Source organism: Thunnus maccoyii, chromosome 24, assembly GCF_910596095.1.
Source record: "Thunnus maccoyii chromosome 24, fThuMac1.1, whole genome shotgun sequence".
Lineage (NCBI taxonomy): Eukaryota > Metazoa > Chordata > Actinopteri > Scombriformes > Scombridae > Thunnus > Thunnus maccoyii.
In genome coordinates, this window is record NC_056556.1 from 17,641,229 (window position 1) to 17,654,408 (window position 13,180).

Consider the following 13,180-nt stretch of genomic DNA (forward strand, 5'->3'; position numbering starts at 1 on the left):
TCCCTGGACAAACGAGCGGAAGGATTCCCGGAACACTTGTCATCCCTCCTTCCTCGTCTCTCTCTTTGCCCATCTCCCACCCCCATCGCTTTCCTTGGTCATAATGGGTGCCTGGATGATTTACAAAGAACTCTAGCGCCCTTGAGCAAGGTGTTGCTCCGTGGTTGTCACTTATAATATGTGAAAATGGACATGTGTCGCAGGGTGTTGAGAGGGATATATCAACAATATCGACATTTAGTGGAAACGTGATATAAAAGACTGATCAAAGAGAGAAAAAGACTGAAAGAGGGTTCAAGTCCTGTTCACATCTCCTCATAACACCTTGAATGATGACTAGTGGAACCTGGGAACTCTAAAGTGCCTTGCCCAAAGGAACACCAGCAGGGCCAAAGAAATGCGTGGCGAGGACACCAAAATCCAGACTGTTCTGTCAAGTGTTTTTTAAAATAGAGGTGCCTTGGACAGTGCACTTCCTGCCTCATTATCACTTCATTCACCCATCTTTACTTCCATCTCTACATCTTTTTATCAATTTTTCTTCTCTTCAGCTTTCCAGACGTTTATTGCTCCTTCAGTCTGGTCTAGTTTTACACTCTCTCCTTCCTTTCCCCTCCCTTCTTGTTTTCTTTCTTTGGTACACCCAACTGGCCTCCACCATTCGCCCCTCCCTCGCAACGGCCGTCCTCCCCCCCCGCCCCCGCCCCCAGTCATCCTCCCCCACCCCCTCCACCTCCTCTGCCCCCTCCTCACCACACCACCACCATCATCATCATCACCACCACCACCATCATCCTCACCCTCAACCCCACTCCCACAATCACCACCACCAGCACCACAATCACCACCACCAGCTCTCCTCCTCTCCCCCTCGTTTCTCGCCCCCGCCCTTCAACGCCTCTGCCTCGGTGGCAACCATGGCGACAGCTGCCACCGCCTCCTCCTCTTCCTCCTCCCCGTCAACCTCATCGTCGGCCAACGGCAGCGCCCGGGAGCACCTGCTGGCAGTGCGCCGGCGCAACCCGCACACCCGGCCGTACACAATCGGGCCAGACAACCTCCGCAGCCTGTCGGTGCAGGGCGAGGTCGGGGCTTCCACCTCAGCATCATCCTCCTCATCAGGGGTCCAGCCAGAAGCAGCGGGGATGGGGCTCCAGCGGGCCAATAGCGACACAGACCTAGTGACATCAGACAGCCGCTCATCGCTCACTGCGTCTACGTACCAGTTGACTCTAGGTCACAGCCACCTGGTCATCTCCTGGGACATCAAAGAGGAAGTGGATGCCACCGACTGGATTGGGCTGTACCACATTGGTGAGCATACTCACTTCCCCTCGCTGAAGCGCACAACATGGAACAGTCTGCTTCAGGAAGGGGACTTTAACTATTCTAGCTCTCTATTTTGTATTTTAGTAAGGACAAATGGAGGATATTCTTGTGACACAACAAGGGTTGCATCCAATAACCATTTTCATATGCAATTTAGCCTTAGAATGTGAATCTAGAAGATGTTAGAAAATAGTGAAAAACACCCATCAAAAATTCCCAGAGAACAAGGTGAACTCTTTAAATGTCTTAATTTATTAGACAAACAGTTCAAAATCAAAAAATATTCTATTTAAGATATATAAAACAGAAAGAAATCAATAAATCCTCACATTTGAGTAGTTGAAACAAGGCTTACTTGCTTTATGAATTAATAATATAATTGACTGATTGTTTCAGCACAAGAAGCAGCGCCACTCTGGCAGCCATAGTGTAGGTCCTGGAGCTCTTTGCATAACAGTGCTGATTTTACACATATGTTTACAATGATATTTACTATTTGAAATTCATAGTCATTTTTGAAACAATGGCTCTTTAATTTCATACAGATGTACACAAAAGCGGCATTCATTCTCTTTCAAATATTTATCCTCCTGTAGATCAACTTTTCTCATTTAATATTATCCCTGCTGAGTCAACACACATATAGGCATGATTTACTCTTCTGTCCTCCTTTGTGTCTTTTGTGTGGGAAAGTAACCTCTTTAAATGTGCATGTGGCACCCATTCATGTCAGTGATGAATTAATCCATTTTAATTAATTTATAAACCCCTGGACTTTTATAGCTCATATGTCTTTCAGCAAGATTTCTGCTAATGTTCAAAACTTTCTGCACATTCAAAACATATCAACATATCACACATATGTGTGTTTTAGGATGATTTTTAGGAATCATGTACATCTGAACTGTGTTATTGAAGCTAACTGAAAACAAGAATACAACACATTTTGGCCATAACCGATGAAAACATTGATCTAATCTATTGGAGAAGGAGACCTTGTTAAAGCCTGTAAATAATTCTGGAAAACAAAAACCTTAGGCTCAAAAGTTTAAATCTACACACAAGCCATGACAGTCGAAATCACATCTTAAACATAAAGGATTACTCTTACAGATCCCATATTGAGCAAAACTGATTTATTCTTGTGCTTTTGAAAGTAGATCAATACTCTCTGTTAACAGTGTGAAATTGAAAAGTACTGTTTGACAGTTACTGGAGAGAAGACAATATTTTAGTCTGTTGAACTATACCAAGACTAAAAGTCACTAAGCCCTATTTTGTAAATCAAAACTTTCCTTTTCCTTTCTGTTCCTTTCTGTCCCAGCCCTCGACAGAATTCTGAGGGAACGTAGTTAGCCTCAAAAAGTCAAGCCATGGGACATTTAATGAAATGATCTAAAGGCCTTTTTGCGTCTTTCATTGAAAGAAATGAATTCCTTAGATCTTTTTACGATCCACAAGGTCAAGTTTAGCAATGTGTGTGTGGCTGGGATAATTATCTTCAAAGATTCAGTGGTTGTATGAGCTCATGATTCATATTCATATTCTGGGAGTAAATAAAGACCCAGTTCTGAGAAAAAAAGACCCGCCCCTGTCAGAGGCATTGTTGTGTCTATGAGTAACGTTACAGCGGTTGCTTCTTCTTTCATGCTTTTATTGGGGGGCGGGGCACATGTTCTAAAAATCTACACCTATGATCACACAAAATAATGTAGTTAGCTAATAATATGCTCCCGAGTCTTGGATGTAATGTTAGGTTACTTACTCTGTAGAAGGTAAGTTAGTTAGCTGGACATGCAGTGATTGTAGCACTTTTAAATCCATTCCTTAAAAAAAGACATTGCTCTTACTATAGCCTCATGCACATGACTTCAGGAGAATTTAGGGAATGATCAGTTGATCAGTGGGTCAGTCATTTCAACACTGATATTTCACTGATATATTTTTCCACATCTGTTTTCTTTTAGTCTGGCAGAAGCTAGCCTCGGTGGATGGTACTTGAATGTTAACATCATCATGGGTTGTTAGCTTTAATCTCACCAAGTCCAAAACTCAACTTATAAAGTCCCCAGTCAGACATACAAAAATACTCTGCTTGGAACAATAATGTGTGTCTGATATTGTTTTTCCACAAAAAAGTAAAATTACCACTACAAAATCCTTAAAATTACATTTCCTCCTTCTGCCTCATTAAAAATCCCAGAATCTGTATATATATAAATATATTTCATCTCAGAAGTTTAACTGCTGGACACAAGATGTCTCCTTGTTCACGGAATAGTTCCTTCTCAGTGTTTGTGCACTGAAGGCTTCAAGTTTCCACATCACACTGTTGTAAATTGAATATTGGAGCAGGATTAGCTTCAAAACCAGTTATGATGTCACAAATCATGCTTGTAGGCCTGCCCTGTAAAATCAGATTTTCAATGAGCTCATAGAAACTTTCCACTTTCAGCAGATGAATGTGAAAACAGCCTTCTGTACAGTGAAGCTCAAACATTCAACATTTCTGAGTGGAGGGGGACTTTAAAAACCCCAAAGTGTACCTTTTAAGAGACGAAAGCAGATGTGGAACAAATGAAAAAAAAAAAAGTTCTATGCACATCTGATCTTCAGGCCTGATGTCTTGGTATAAAGGGAGCAACATTTTACTGTGTCACGGTGCCTTGAACAAAAATCCACCTTTTCAGACCATTCATTTTACTGTAACACCTCTAAATCCCCAAATCGCAGCACATTATCTTGAATAGACGTCCATTGTGGAACTTGTCTGTTCTTGCTTGCTCATCATCATCCTTATCTGTCTTCCTGCCTCCTGCCTGTCTCTGTCTCTCACTTCCATATTGTGTCTTCCACTGTCTGTCTCCCTGCCTGTCTGTCCTCATATTTGTCTGCTAGTGTAATAACAATGGCTATAGGGTAGCTATACGATAGCGTTATTGAAGAGGTTGCGACGTGTAACTCATCTCCTCAAGGTTAGAGCATTACATCAGCCCCACTGCTGCTGCATTAACTGGCTAATGGAGTGTGTGTCTGTGTGTCTCTGTGTGTGTGTGTGTGCAAGAGAAAGATGGTGAGGTTACCCTGATGAAAAGTGATGCTGACTTGGCATCAAAAGCATTTAAGAGCAGTATGTTTCTTCTCATACTTCACACTCTATCTCTCACACACATCATTTCAAGTGCCTCGTCCCCATCCTAGAGTGATGTACTTGTGAATGACAGCAGGTGTGTGAAGTGCCACCTGTCAGTCCCTAAACAATACTACAAAAATAAAAAAATCTGAATATTTGAAATTTCAAAAATTAAAAATATACCATCTGCACTACAGATGTTCTTTTTATGTACCTTAAGGGACTCTGGTACATTATGAGCGCCACAAATTCAATGTTCTCTTCTCACTTAATAGTGGTTGAAGTGTTATCTGAGCTGTCTCATTAGGACAATATTTAATGTAAGGGACCGTACAAAAATTACTAGTGTAGGGACAGCAGCTGAACTTTATGTTTCACTTTTTAAAAAAGTCCCTTTGGCTCAGACCTCCTCAAAGTTGCTGATATTATCTTTGAACCCTCCCCATGATTTATAAAAAAAAATGCAACACCTTCCACCAATATCTTAAAAAAAATAAATAATTTAAGAGATTAGCAATTTGCAAAATTTATGGCAAAAAGCAAGCATCATCTTTACTATTCACTATATTCCAGCCACTCTATCTCTCCAAAATCTACTAAATGAACAGATACTACCACAGCCAATGGATGAGTATACTGGCCAATGGCACCATCTCTGTCTACTGAGAACCATAATATTCCTGCTCTATCATAGAACTAAGGGCTCTGTGCAGCTAAAATTACATTATAGGCTTACTTTATGTGACACATTTCAATTTATTGTAGTTCTGCTTTCTGTTCTCTTTGCTAGAGATAACATTCAGTCACTAACAAGATCCACAGTTGCTGTGTTTCTAAAAAATCCTCTTAGCTACTAGAAATAAAGCCCTGATACAGAGAAATAATAAATATATGTGATACAGTAAGTACAAGAAAGCATATTAATACAAAGAAGAAGTGATGCGTAAGTGTGTTTTTTTTATATTACTCTCCCTTTATTACATATCATTGATACAAATATTATATTTTCCACCGGCTGGTATTGTTAGTATTCATTCTGATATGGTAGCACGAGTCTAATCTGAGATAAAAGACTGTTTCTGATACCAGCCAGTTTCTGCTAGGCTTGGCAATGTCCTGTAGTTCTCCAGCTCAGGTGAGAAAGAGCAGCTTTCAGCAGTCAGTGAAATACACACCATTTTACAAAAGCACAGGTCGTCTCAAACCACAGGTGACCGATTTCGTGTGCGTGTGTGAGAGAGAGTGAGTGCCTGTGGACAATCCTTTATCTGAGACAAAGATAGAGAAAGTCGGTGAAAGGTGAGCTCTCCGTCCCTCCAGCTGCTCTGCATCTCTTCAGCGGTATTGACCCAGGCAGGGGGATTTCTGGGGCTTTGCTCCCCAGGGTTGAGCACTGTTTCCAGTCTGGCTGTCGGCCACTCTCCCATGGAGCCGCCTGAGCTCCGTGACCTCACTCTGCTGTCTGACCTGTGTGTGTATACGGGTGCATGTGTGTGTCACACCTCTCAGACTGTAGTTTATAAGGCTTGGGTGATTGCAGGGTTACCAGGTCAGACAAGTGTGTATGTGTGAGGAATACTTATTTGCTGTCAGTGACAAAAGCTGAGTTTATTGATGGTGTCCTGGTGTGACAGAGGGCAAGGGATGAACTGTATATATGTCTGTGTGTGTGTGTGTGTGTGTGCGTGTGTCTATGTGTGTGTGTTTGGCTGACGGACATCAGCATTGATCCATTAGGACACGGGCCATTTGTCATCCTTTACATGGGTGGTAAACATAAATGTTTGATGGCTTAACGGGCACAGACAGGGATGTGGTTTATGACCTGAGGGCAGAGTTTCCCCCGGGAACCAGTAATCTCCATGGTGGTTTGTCAATGCAGCACACACCCTTATTTCTCATGTAAAATTTGCAAAATAGATCCAAACAACACAAACTGAGAACAAGTAAAGACTTAATTGCAATGAAATACCAGCATCAGTGATGGCATCACAAGAAGACTACAAATGGTAGGAAGACCCAAGAAGAACATTAGTGTGGATTTGTAAGGTGGCCTCTGTGAAACAGTTTAATTATTAAAGTGGCACCGAAACAGTTGCTGAATTGAGGGATTTGTTGGTGATTCAGGCATAATTCATTATGCAAAAGTAGCTCATGCTGTGAATCTCAGCAGTAAAAATCTGTATCTGTGCCACTGAATCACAGATTATATTCCATAGATGTCACATATAACAAAAAACAATGTAAGAGGCTGCACAGTATGACTGCAACTACCGATTGTCTTCATTATTGTTTAATCTGCCCATTATTTTCTCAATTAATTGTCAGTAAAATGTCATACAACAGTGAAAAATACCAGTTACAATTTCCTCCAGCTAAAGGTGACATATTCACATTACATGTTCTGTTTAATTAACAGTCCAAATATTACATTTAACTACCATACAAGACAAAAAAAAGGTTTTTTTTACATTTGAGAAGCTGGAACCAGCGAAATAACTAAATGATTAATCAATTATCATGTAGCCAATTATTTTTTGCCGATCGATTAATTGCCTACTCTTTGCAACTCTGCTGCACAAGCTGAAAGACCATTTGACTGATGCGCGAACCAGACTTAAAACCAAGGCCATTGGCAGCCTGCCAGTGACTGATGGGATTAATTACCCTTAAGGTTATCATACTGACATGCCCATGAACAGGCACTAATGTAAGTGCTCAGTTTTTGCCACAGAACTTTAAAGAGAAGTTGTTAAAACCAGCAGTGCTGTAGCAAAGCGTATCCATGCACCAATAACACATCTTTAATCAGTGTCTTTAGTTACTGGAAATGAGGGGTGACATAGTACTTACACATTATAGAGAAAAATTTGTGACATTTCACATATGAGGAACTTTTCAAAATGCAAAGATCCTGTGAATATATCCTTGTGAATATATGAGAAGTTCTTCAACTAATGAACTTTTTTAAATTAAATTAAAATTAAATTAAGCCATTATCAACAATTTTTATTGCATATTTCGTGGCATTTTAAGGTTGCCTTTGCCTATTTTACATTCAGCCTTTTAAAGGAATAGATCAACATTTTGGGAAATCCACTTATGCACTTTTGTTCTGAGAGCCAGCAACTGGTTAGCTTAGCATAAAGGCTTGGCACAGGGAGAAACAGCTGGCCTGTTCAAAGGGTAAAAAAAACCTTATCTGTTGAATTTGAACAAAAACCCTAACTTTAATTTAGTTGGTAGGGCTCAATGGATGCTTGAAAGACTAAGAGAACCCCGACATCAGTGTACAGGTTAACAAACTAACTGATTATGGTTCCAAATCCAGCTCATAATTTTGGTCCCAGACACCCTGCTTTTGCCTCCTTACACCTTGCTATTGTTAACTAATTCCCAAAAGTGTATAAATAGAACCAAGTGTGTGTTCCTGAAACATTCTAAAAAGCATATTCATGTAAGTGTGTGTTCTACAGATGAGACGTGTGTGGCCAACGTGTGGGACTCCAAGAATCGCGGTGTGAACGGCACCCAGAGAGGACAGATCGTGTGGAGACTGGAGCCAGAACCCTACTTCATGGAGCGTGAGTGGACTCCATAGGTCCTGTGCTTGAGGAGATTTGACATTAATGTTTTGTTTTTCTGGAACTGTAATGAATCTTATATTAATAATAGCTCAAGTCAGACCAGTGATTTAACAAATAAACTCTTTTTATCAACTCACCAGCACTGTAAAAGTAGCAGCTTGACCTCTGTATGTTAACACATTTTGAGAGGGCAACATATTCTGCACTTGACAGGCCTAATACACATTGCATGAAAATGAGAATGTATATGATCTCTCTACAGCGGAAACTAAGATCTGCTTTAAATACTATCACGGTGTAAGTGGAGCATTGAGAGCAACGACACCTTGTATCACCGTCAAGAACCCTGGAGTACCGGTACGTTTGTGTGTGTGTGTAATCAACATCTCCCTGACGTCCCTGTAGTCATGCCCTCACCTAGTTTTTTTTTTAACCATTCTCTCATTTTCTCTTTCTAATCTTTTATTCAGCCTTCTTCTTCTCTTTGTGCTCTCTACCTCTGACTTTTCTCCCAGTTTATTAAGTGTCTCAGAATCCCTAAATCCATAAAATAAAAGTTAAACTAGGACAAAAGACATACTCATAGTAGGACTGAGAGTCCCAGTATGAACATCTCACAATTACCCAGGAGGTCAATGAACATGTACTGCTGTTGTAAAGATATTTCCAGAAACAATATTCTGTCTGTTGCATGATGCAACCTATTCTTTAATCATTTCACAGGTTGCACCTCTTTTTCCAAATCCGAAGATGATAGCTGGGAATGAAAATGGAAAATCTCCTTGCTCAATTTGTTCAACATATACCAAAGATTAAAAAATTATCAGTTATAATTCTTATGAACTGATGTTGCTCCCAAATATTTTCCATTTTAACAATTTGTCGTGTTTTACAAAAAAAGAGTTAGGACATATATAATTTTTCCGGCTTCCTGGATTACTTCCAACTTGAGAAATGGGTTAAAAAATTTTATGCAACAGATGGAATATTTTTTTTCATCCAGATGGTTAAAAGAGTTTGGAAATATCTTCTGTTGCTAAGTGTTGTTAAACCACCTTCTGGGTTTTTGAAAGATTGAAAAAGTGGGTTGCTCAGGGCTTAAGTGACTCCAATGTAGGTACAAACTGGAGCTATGAGGGCCCCTGAGTTGTTTGCATTATCTTTATGATGAGCTCGAAGAGCCTGAACACCTCTTTGCCTGAACACCATCTCCATGCAGCTCCTCTGGAGCTCTCCTAAATATCAGCACAGATAAGTTAAATGGGACATACAGTATCATGCTTTTTGTGGTTTTCTGTTATTTATATACTGTTATGATGTTGGATATCTATGCTAAACATGGTCAAAATTCCAAAACTTTAGGTTTATGTATGTAGAAATGCTCGCTGCAAGTCAAAAACCAGGGCTTCAACCTGCTCTGAACACAACAGTTTTTTACAACTTGCCTTGTGCATGACCATAAATGGCCGTCGGTTCTGTAGCCTTTGTTAGTAAGGTTGTTGCGTAAAAGGATTTTACTCCTATACCTAAAAGCAGGGGCAAAATGCATCACTCTGGAAATTTCTGCCCAGTCAAGACTAATTTCCTACTCTGAGATGCCTAATAAATGCGAGCCCTTTTTTTTTTTTACCGGTATTTGATAGTCACAACCATAATCCTGCCAGCTGACTGTCTTCCAGAGGCCAGTGATCAGATTATCAGATGCACATCCTCCTCCTTTTTCCACAGTGACTATGTAAATGCACATATCAGGGTATAGCACAGATGAACAATACTCAAAATCTCTTCCTTTTCACTTACAGCACTGACTTCAGTTCATCACATCACATGCAGCTGCGTCAGCTGTCCCATTAGCCCCCCCGAATTTATTGGGCGAAATATTTTGGACTCAGGGCAGGGAAGTGAATGGAGTAAGGCGGATGCCACTGGATTCTTGGCAGCAGGAACTTAGGTGGAGAGACATTTGCTCTAGCTGAGTCAGCAAAATGAAAAACAGTCAGTCAGCTTTAATCAGAGCTCTCCAGCCACTATTCCTCTCGCTCTCTGATGTTTCCTAATTTTTCATCAAACTCATGTGTTTTTCTCTCTGAGAGAATTAAGTTCACTCTAAAAAGGTGGATGGTAAGTGAAACACTCATACTACTTTCCCGTGGGTTGTTTTCTCATCAGGTGGGCAGTGAAGGCCAAGTGGAGGACCAATCAGGGACTGAGCACTGTCGGAAACTAGTTAGCTTCACTCTGTCAGGTGAGAGGAATGTTTCTGTGCAGTTTTGGTCCAAAACACACACACACACACACACACACTCATGAATGTGTGTTTGCCATTGCAGACATCCGGGCATCCGGCCTGAAGAAGGGCATGTTCTTTAACCCAGACCCGTACCTAAAGATGTCCATCCAGCCCGGCAAGAGGAGCGGCCTCCCCAAGTTCACCCACCACGGCCAGGAGAGACGATCCTCCATCATAGCCAACACCATCAACCCTGTGTGGCATGGCGAGGTCAGCACAAAGAAGCAGACACCCACACCTATAAATGCACACATCATGGCATCCAAAAATGTCTTGAATGAAATAGGTGTTGATGCATAAAGTGGTGTCCCATTATATGAAAATAAGGGGTGAGTTGGAGGTGAACCGTGTCATTTCCTCCTCTAACGCCATTATTTTCTTATAACAGGACACCTTGGAGTGCATTACTAAGGAAGCTTTCTGATGCGATATCTTGTCTTTTAACTTCCTGTCTAAACCGGAGTTGGGAATCTGGTGACATCTGCTGCTTGTGATCCATTTTACAGTATAACCTGTAGCATTAAGACTTTCTTTCACAGCAGTCTTTCAAACATAGACTGCTGTTAACAGTGGTCTCAGCACTAGGAACAGCTAGTCATGTTATTGTAATTAATACTACAACAACACTATGCAGCATTTTGTGGACTTCTTTAACTTTATTAATGATAGATTTTTTTGTAATCCAACCAATTGGATTGTTTTCATACCTTCATAAATGTGGACATATGTTTCCATGTTTGAGAAATTTAGTTTAGTGTTTACTACTGCCGATTGCAACTGGAAGTTAAAGGTGCACTGTGGAGTTTTTTTGTAAACACTGACAGAACAACCAACTCAGTGGAATGGTGAGAAACAAAACTGTTCTTCATGACACCAGCGTACACTGGTGTGACCAACAGTACAACAGCACTACTACTAGTTAAAGGTCCTCTCCGAAGATATTTGAAGACATATAAAAACTAGAAATACCGCCTCACAGTTGTATGCCTCCGCCAACCAGTCAAGTTGCAGTTTACAGTCTGTCCAGACTCATAATATTTGTAGTGAAGACTTGAAGGAATTCAATAAAATCACCACAGTTTCAAGGTGGCACCAAGATTAGTGTCACCAATTCAGTGCCCGACCGATTGTGAAATATGGTCACAATCTCCCCTTATGTTCCTGAGTTATGGTATAGAATAAAGAAACTTTGTCATAATTAGTGTATGAATTCTTGAGTTATGACCAAAAACCTTTGACCTTTGACCACCAAATTCTAGTTCATCCTTGAGTCAAAGTGGACGTTTGTGCCAGATGTAATGAAATTCCCTCCACGTGTTCCTAAGATATCGCGTTCACAAGAATGGGACAGATGTGAGGTCATGGTGACCTTGACCTTTGACCACCAAAATCTAATCAGTTCATCTTTGAGTCCAAGTGGACGTATGTGACAAATTTGAAGAGAGATATTGCGTTCATGAAAATGGGACAGACGGACAACCCAAAAACTTAATGCCTCCGGCCACAGCTGTTGCCAGCACTGAGGCATCAACACTTACACTGCTTTGACTAATAACTTGTGTCTGATTTGGTTTTTCCTCAAAGAAGTTCAAATTCACCCTTAAAAATCCTTAAAATGACATCTCCTCCCTCCCCTTCATTAAAAATACAGAATCTACAAATATGCAAATATTATTAATTAAAAGTTTTCCTGCTGGAAACAAGATGTCTACTACTTCACTGTAAAGTCCATTCTCGGTGTATGCGCACTGGAGGCTTCATGTTCCCACATCACACTTGTGTAAGTTGCATATTGAACCATGATTGCCTCCTAAATTGTTGTGATGTCACAAATCATGCTCATAGGTACACACCTTAAACTGAGATTGAAGGTGAGCACAGAGAAGCTTTCCTCCTTCAGCAGATGAATGTGAAAACATCTAGTGTCAAACTCTGCACAAACATCATTCTGCACGGTGAAGCTCAAACATCCAACTGAATGAACGAGTAGAAAAACTTTTTTTTTCTTGACTGGAGGGGGACTTTAAAAGGGTACCTTTTAAAGAGACGAAGCACCTTTGGAACAAGTGAAAAGATGGATGGGCCACATAAGGTCAATAGAATTAAATTTAAAATTTTGTTAAATTCAAAACATAAAAAACTTTGAATATAGCACATTTCCATGTAATGTAATACAGCATTCAATTAAAAATAATCTCTATTTTTCCTATCGACCCCCCTGTAGAAATACACGTTTGTGGCTCTGATGACTGACATGTTGGAGATCGAGGTGAAAGATAAGTTCGCCAAGAGCCGACCAATCATCAAGCGGTTTCTGGGTCAGCTGATCATCCCCGTGCAGAGACTTCTGGAGGGGCCGACGGCTGAGTGAGTCCACATACACACGCATATTTACGTTATTGTAAACAGTTAGTCAGATCAGCAGAACACAACATGAAACTGAAGTTGTACTGAGAGTGTGATGATAAATGTGTGTGTTTCTTTAAAGCAGCACCTCCTGCTTGGTTTCAGACAGAAAGGGAGAATGTCTGAGGATGACGGACAGACAAAACATCTGACCTTCAGCACTTAACCACAGTGACTCAACATAATTCAGTCAATACTGATCAATAGGTCCCAATCAGCTCATTGTTCAGGCATTGATTTGATATTGATCTACAACAGAGGACATCTTGTACTCTAGTGAACCATGATGAGTAGTGTGTGTGCAGTGTTTCCCACAGGTTGACAGTTTATTGTGGTAGGAGGTGGGCTATAACAGCACTGAATCACACGCTAATTGCACATGGATGCACTATTCTGGCAAACTCTTTCATATATTCAACACTGAAACACTGTGCA

At 40.7% G+C, this 13,180-nt stretch overlaps 1 protein-coding gene across 2 annotated transcripts in view; it reads left to right on the forward strand.

Moving 5' to 3' along the window:
* Positions 1–796: 796 nt before the first annotated feature.
* hecw2b (HECT, C2 and WW domain containing E3 ubiquitin protein ligase 2b) overlaps positions 797–13,180 on the forward strand; it is a 28,148-nt gene continuing 15,764 nt past the window's right edge. For both annotated transcript variants that reach the window (XM_042404868.1, XM_042404869.1), the window contains exons 1-6: positions 797–1,314; positions 7,939–8,046; positions 8,312–8,406; positions 10,219–10,294; positions 10,380–10,549; positions 12,564–12,706. In XM_042404868.1, the coding sequence (XP_042260802.1) occupies positions 918–1,314; positions 7,939–8,046; positions 8,312–8,406; positions 10,219–10,294; positions 10,380–10,549; positions 12,564–12,706 (989 nt within the window). In that variant the 5' untranslated portion in view covers positions 797–917. The remainder of the gene's footprint in view (positions 1,315–7,938; positions 8,047–8,311; positions 8,407–10,218; positions 10,295–10,379; positions 10,550–12,563; positions 12,707–13,180) is intronic.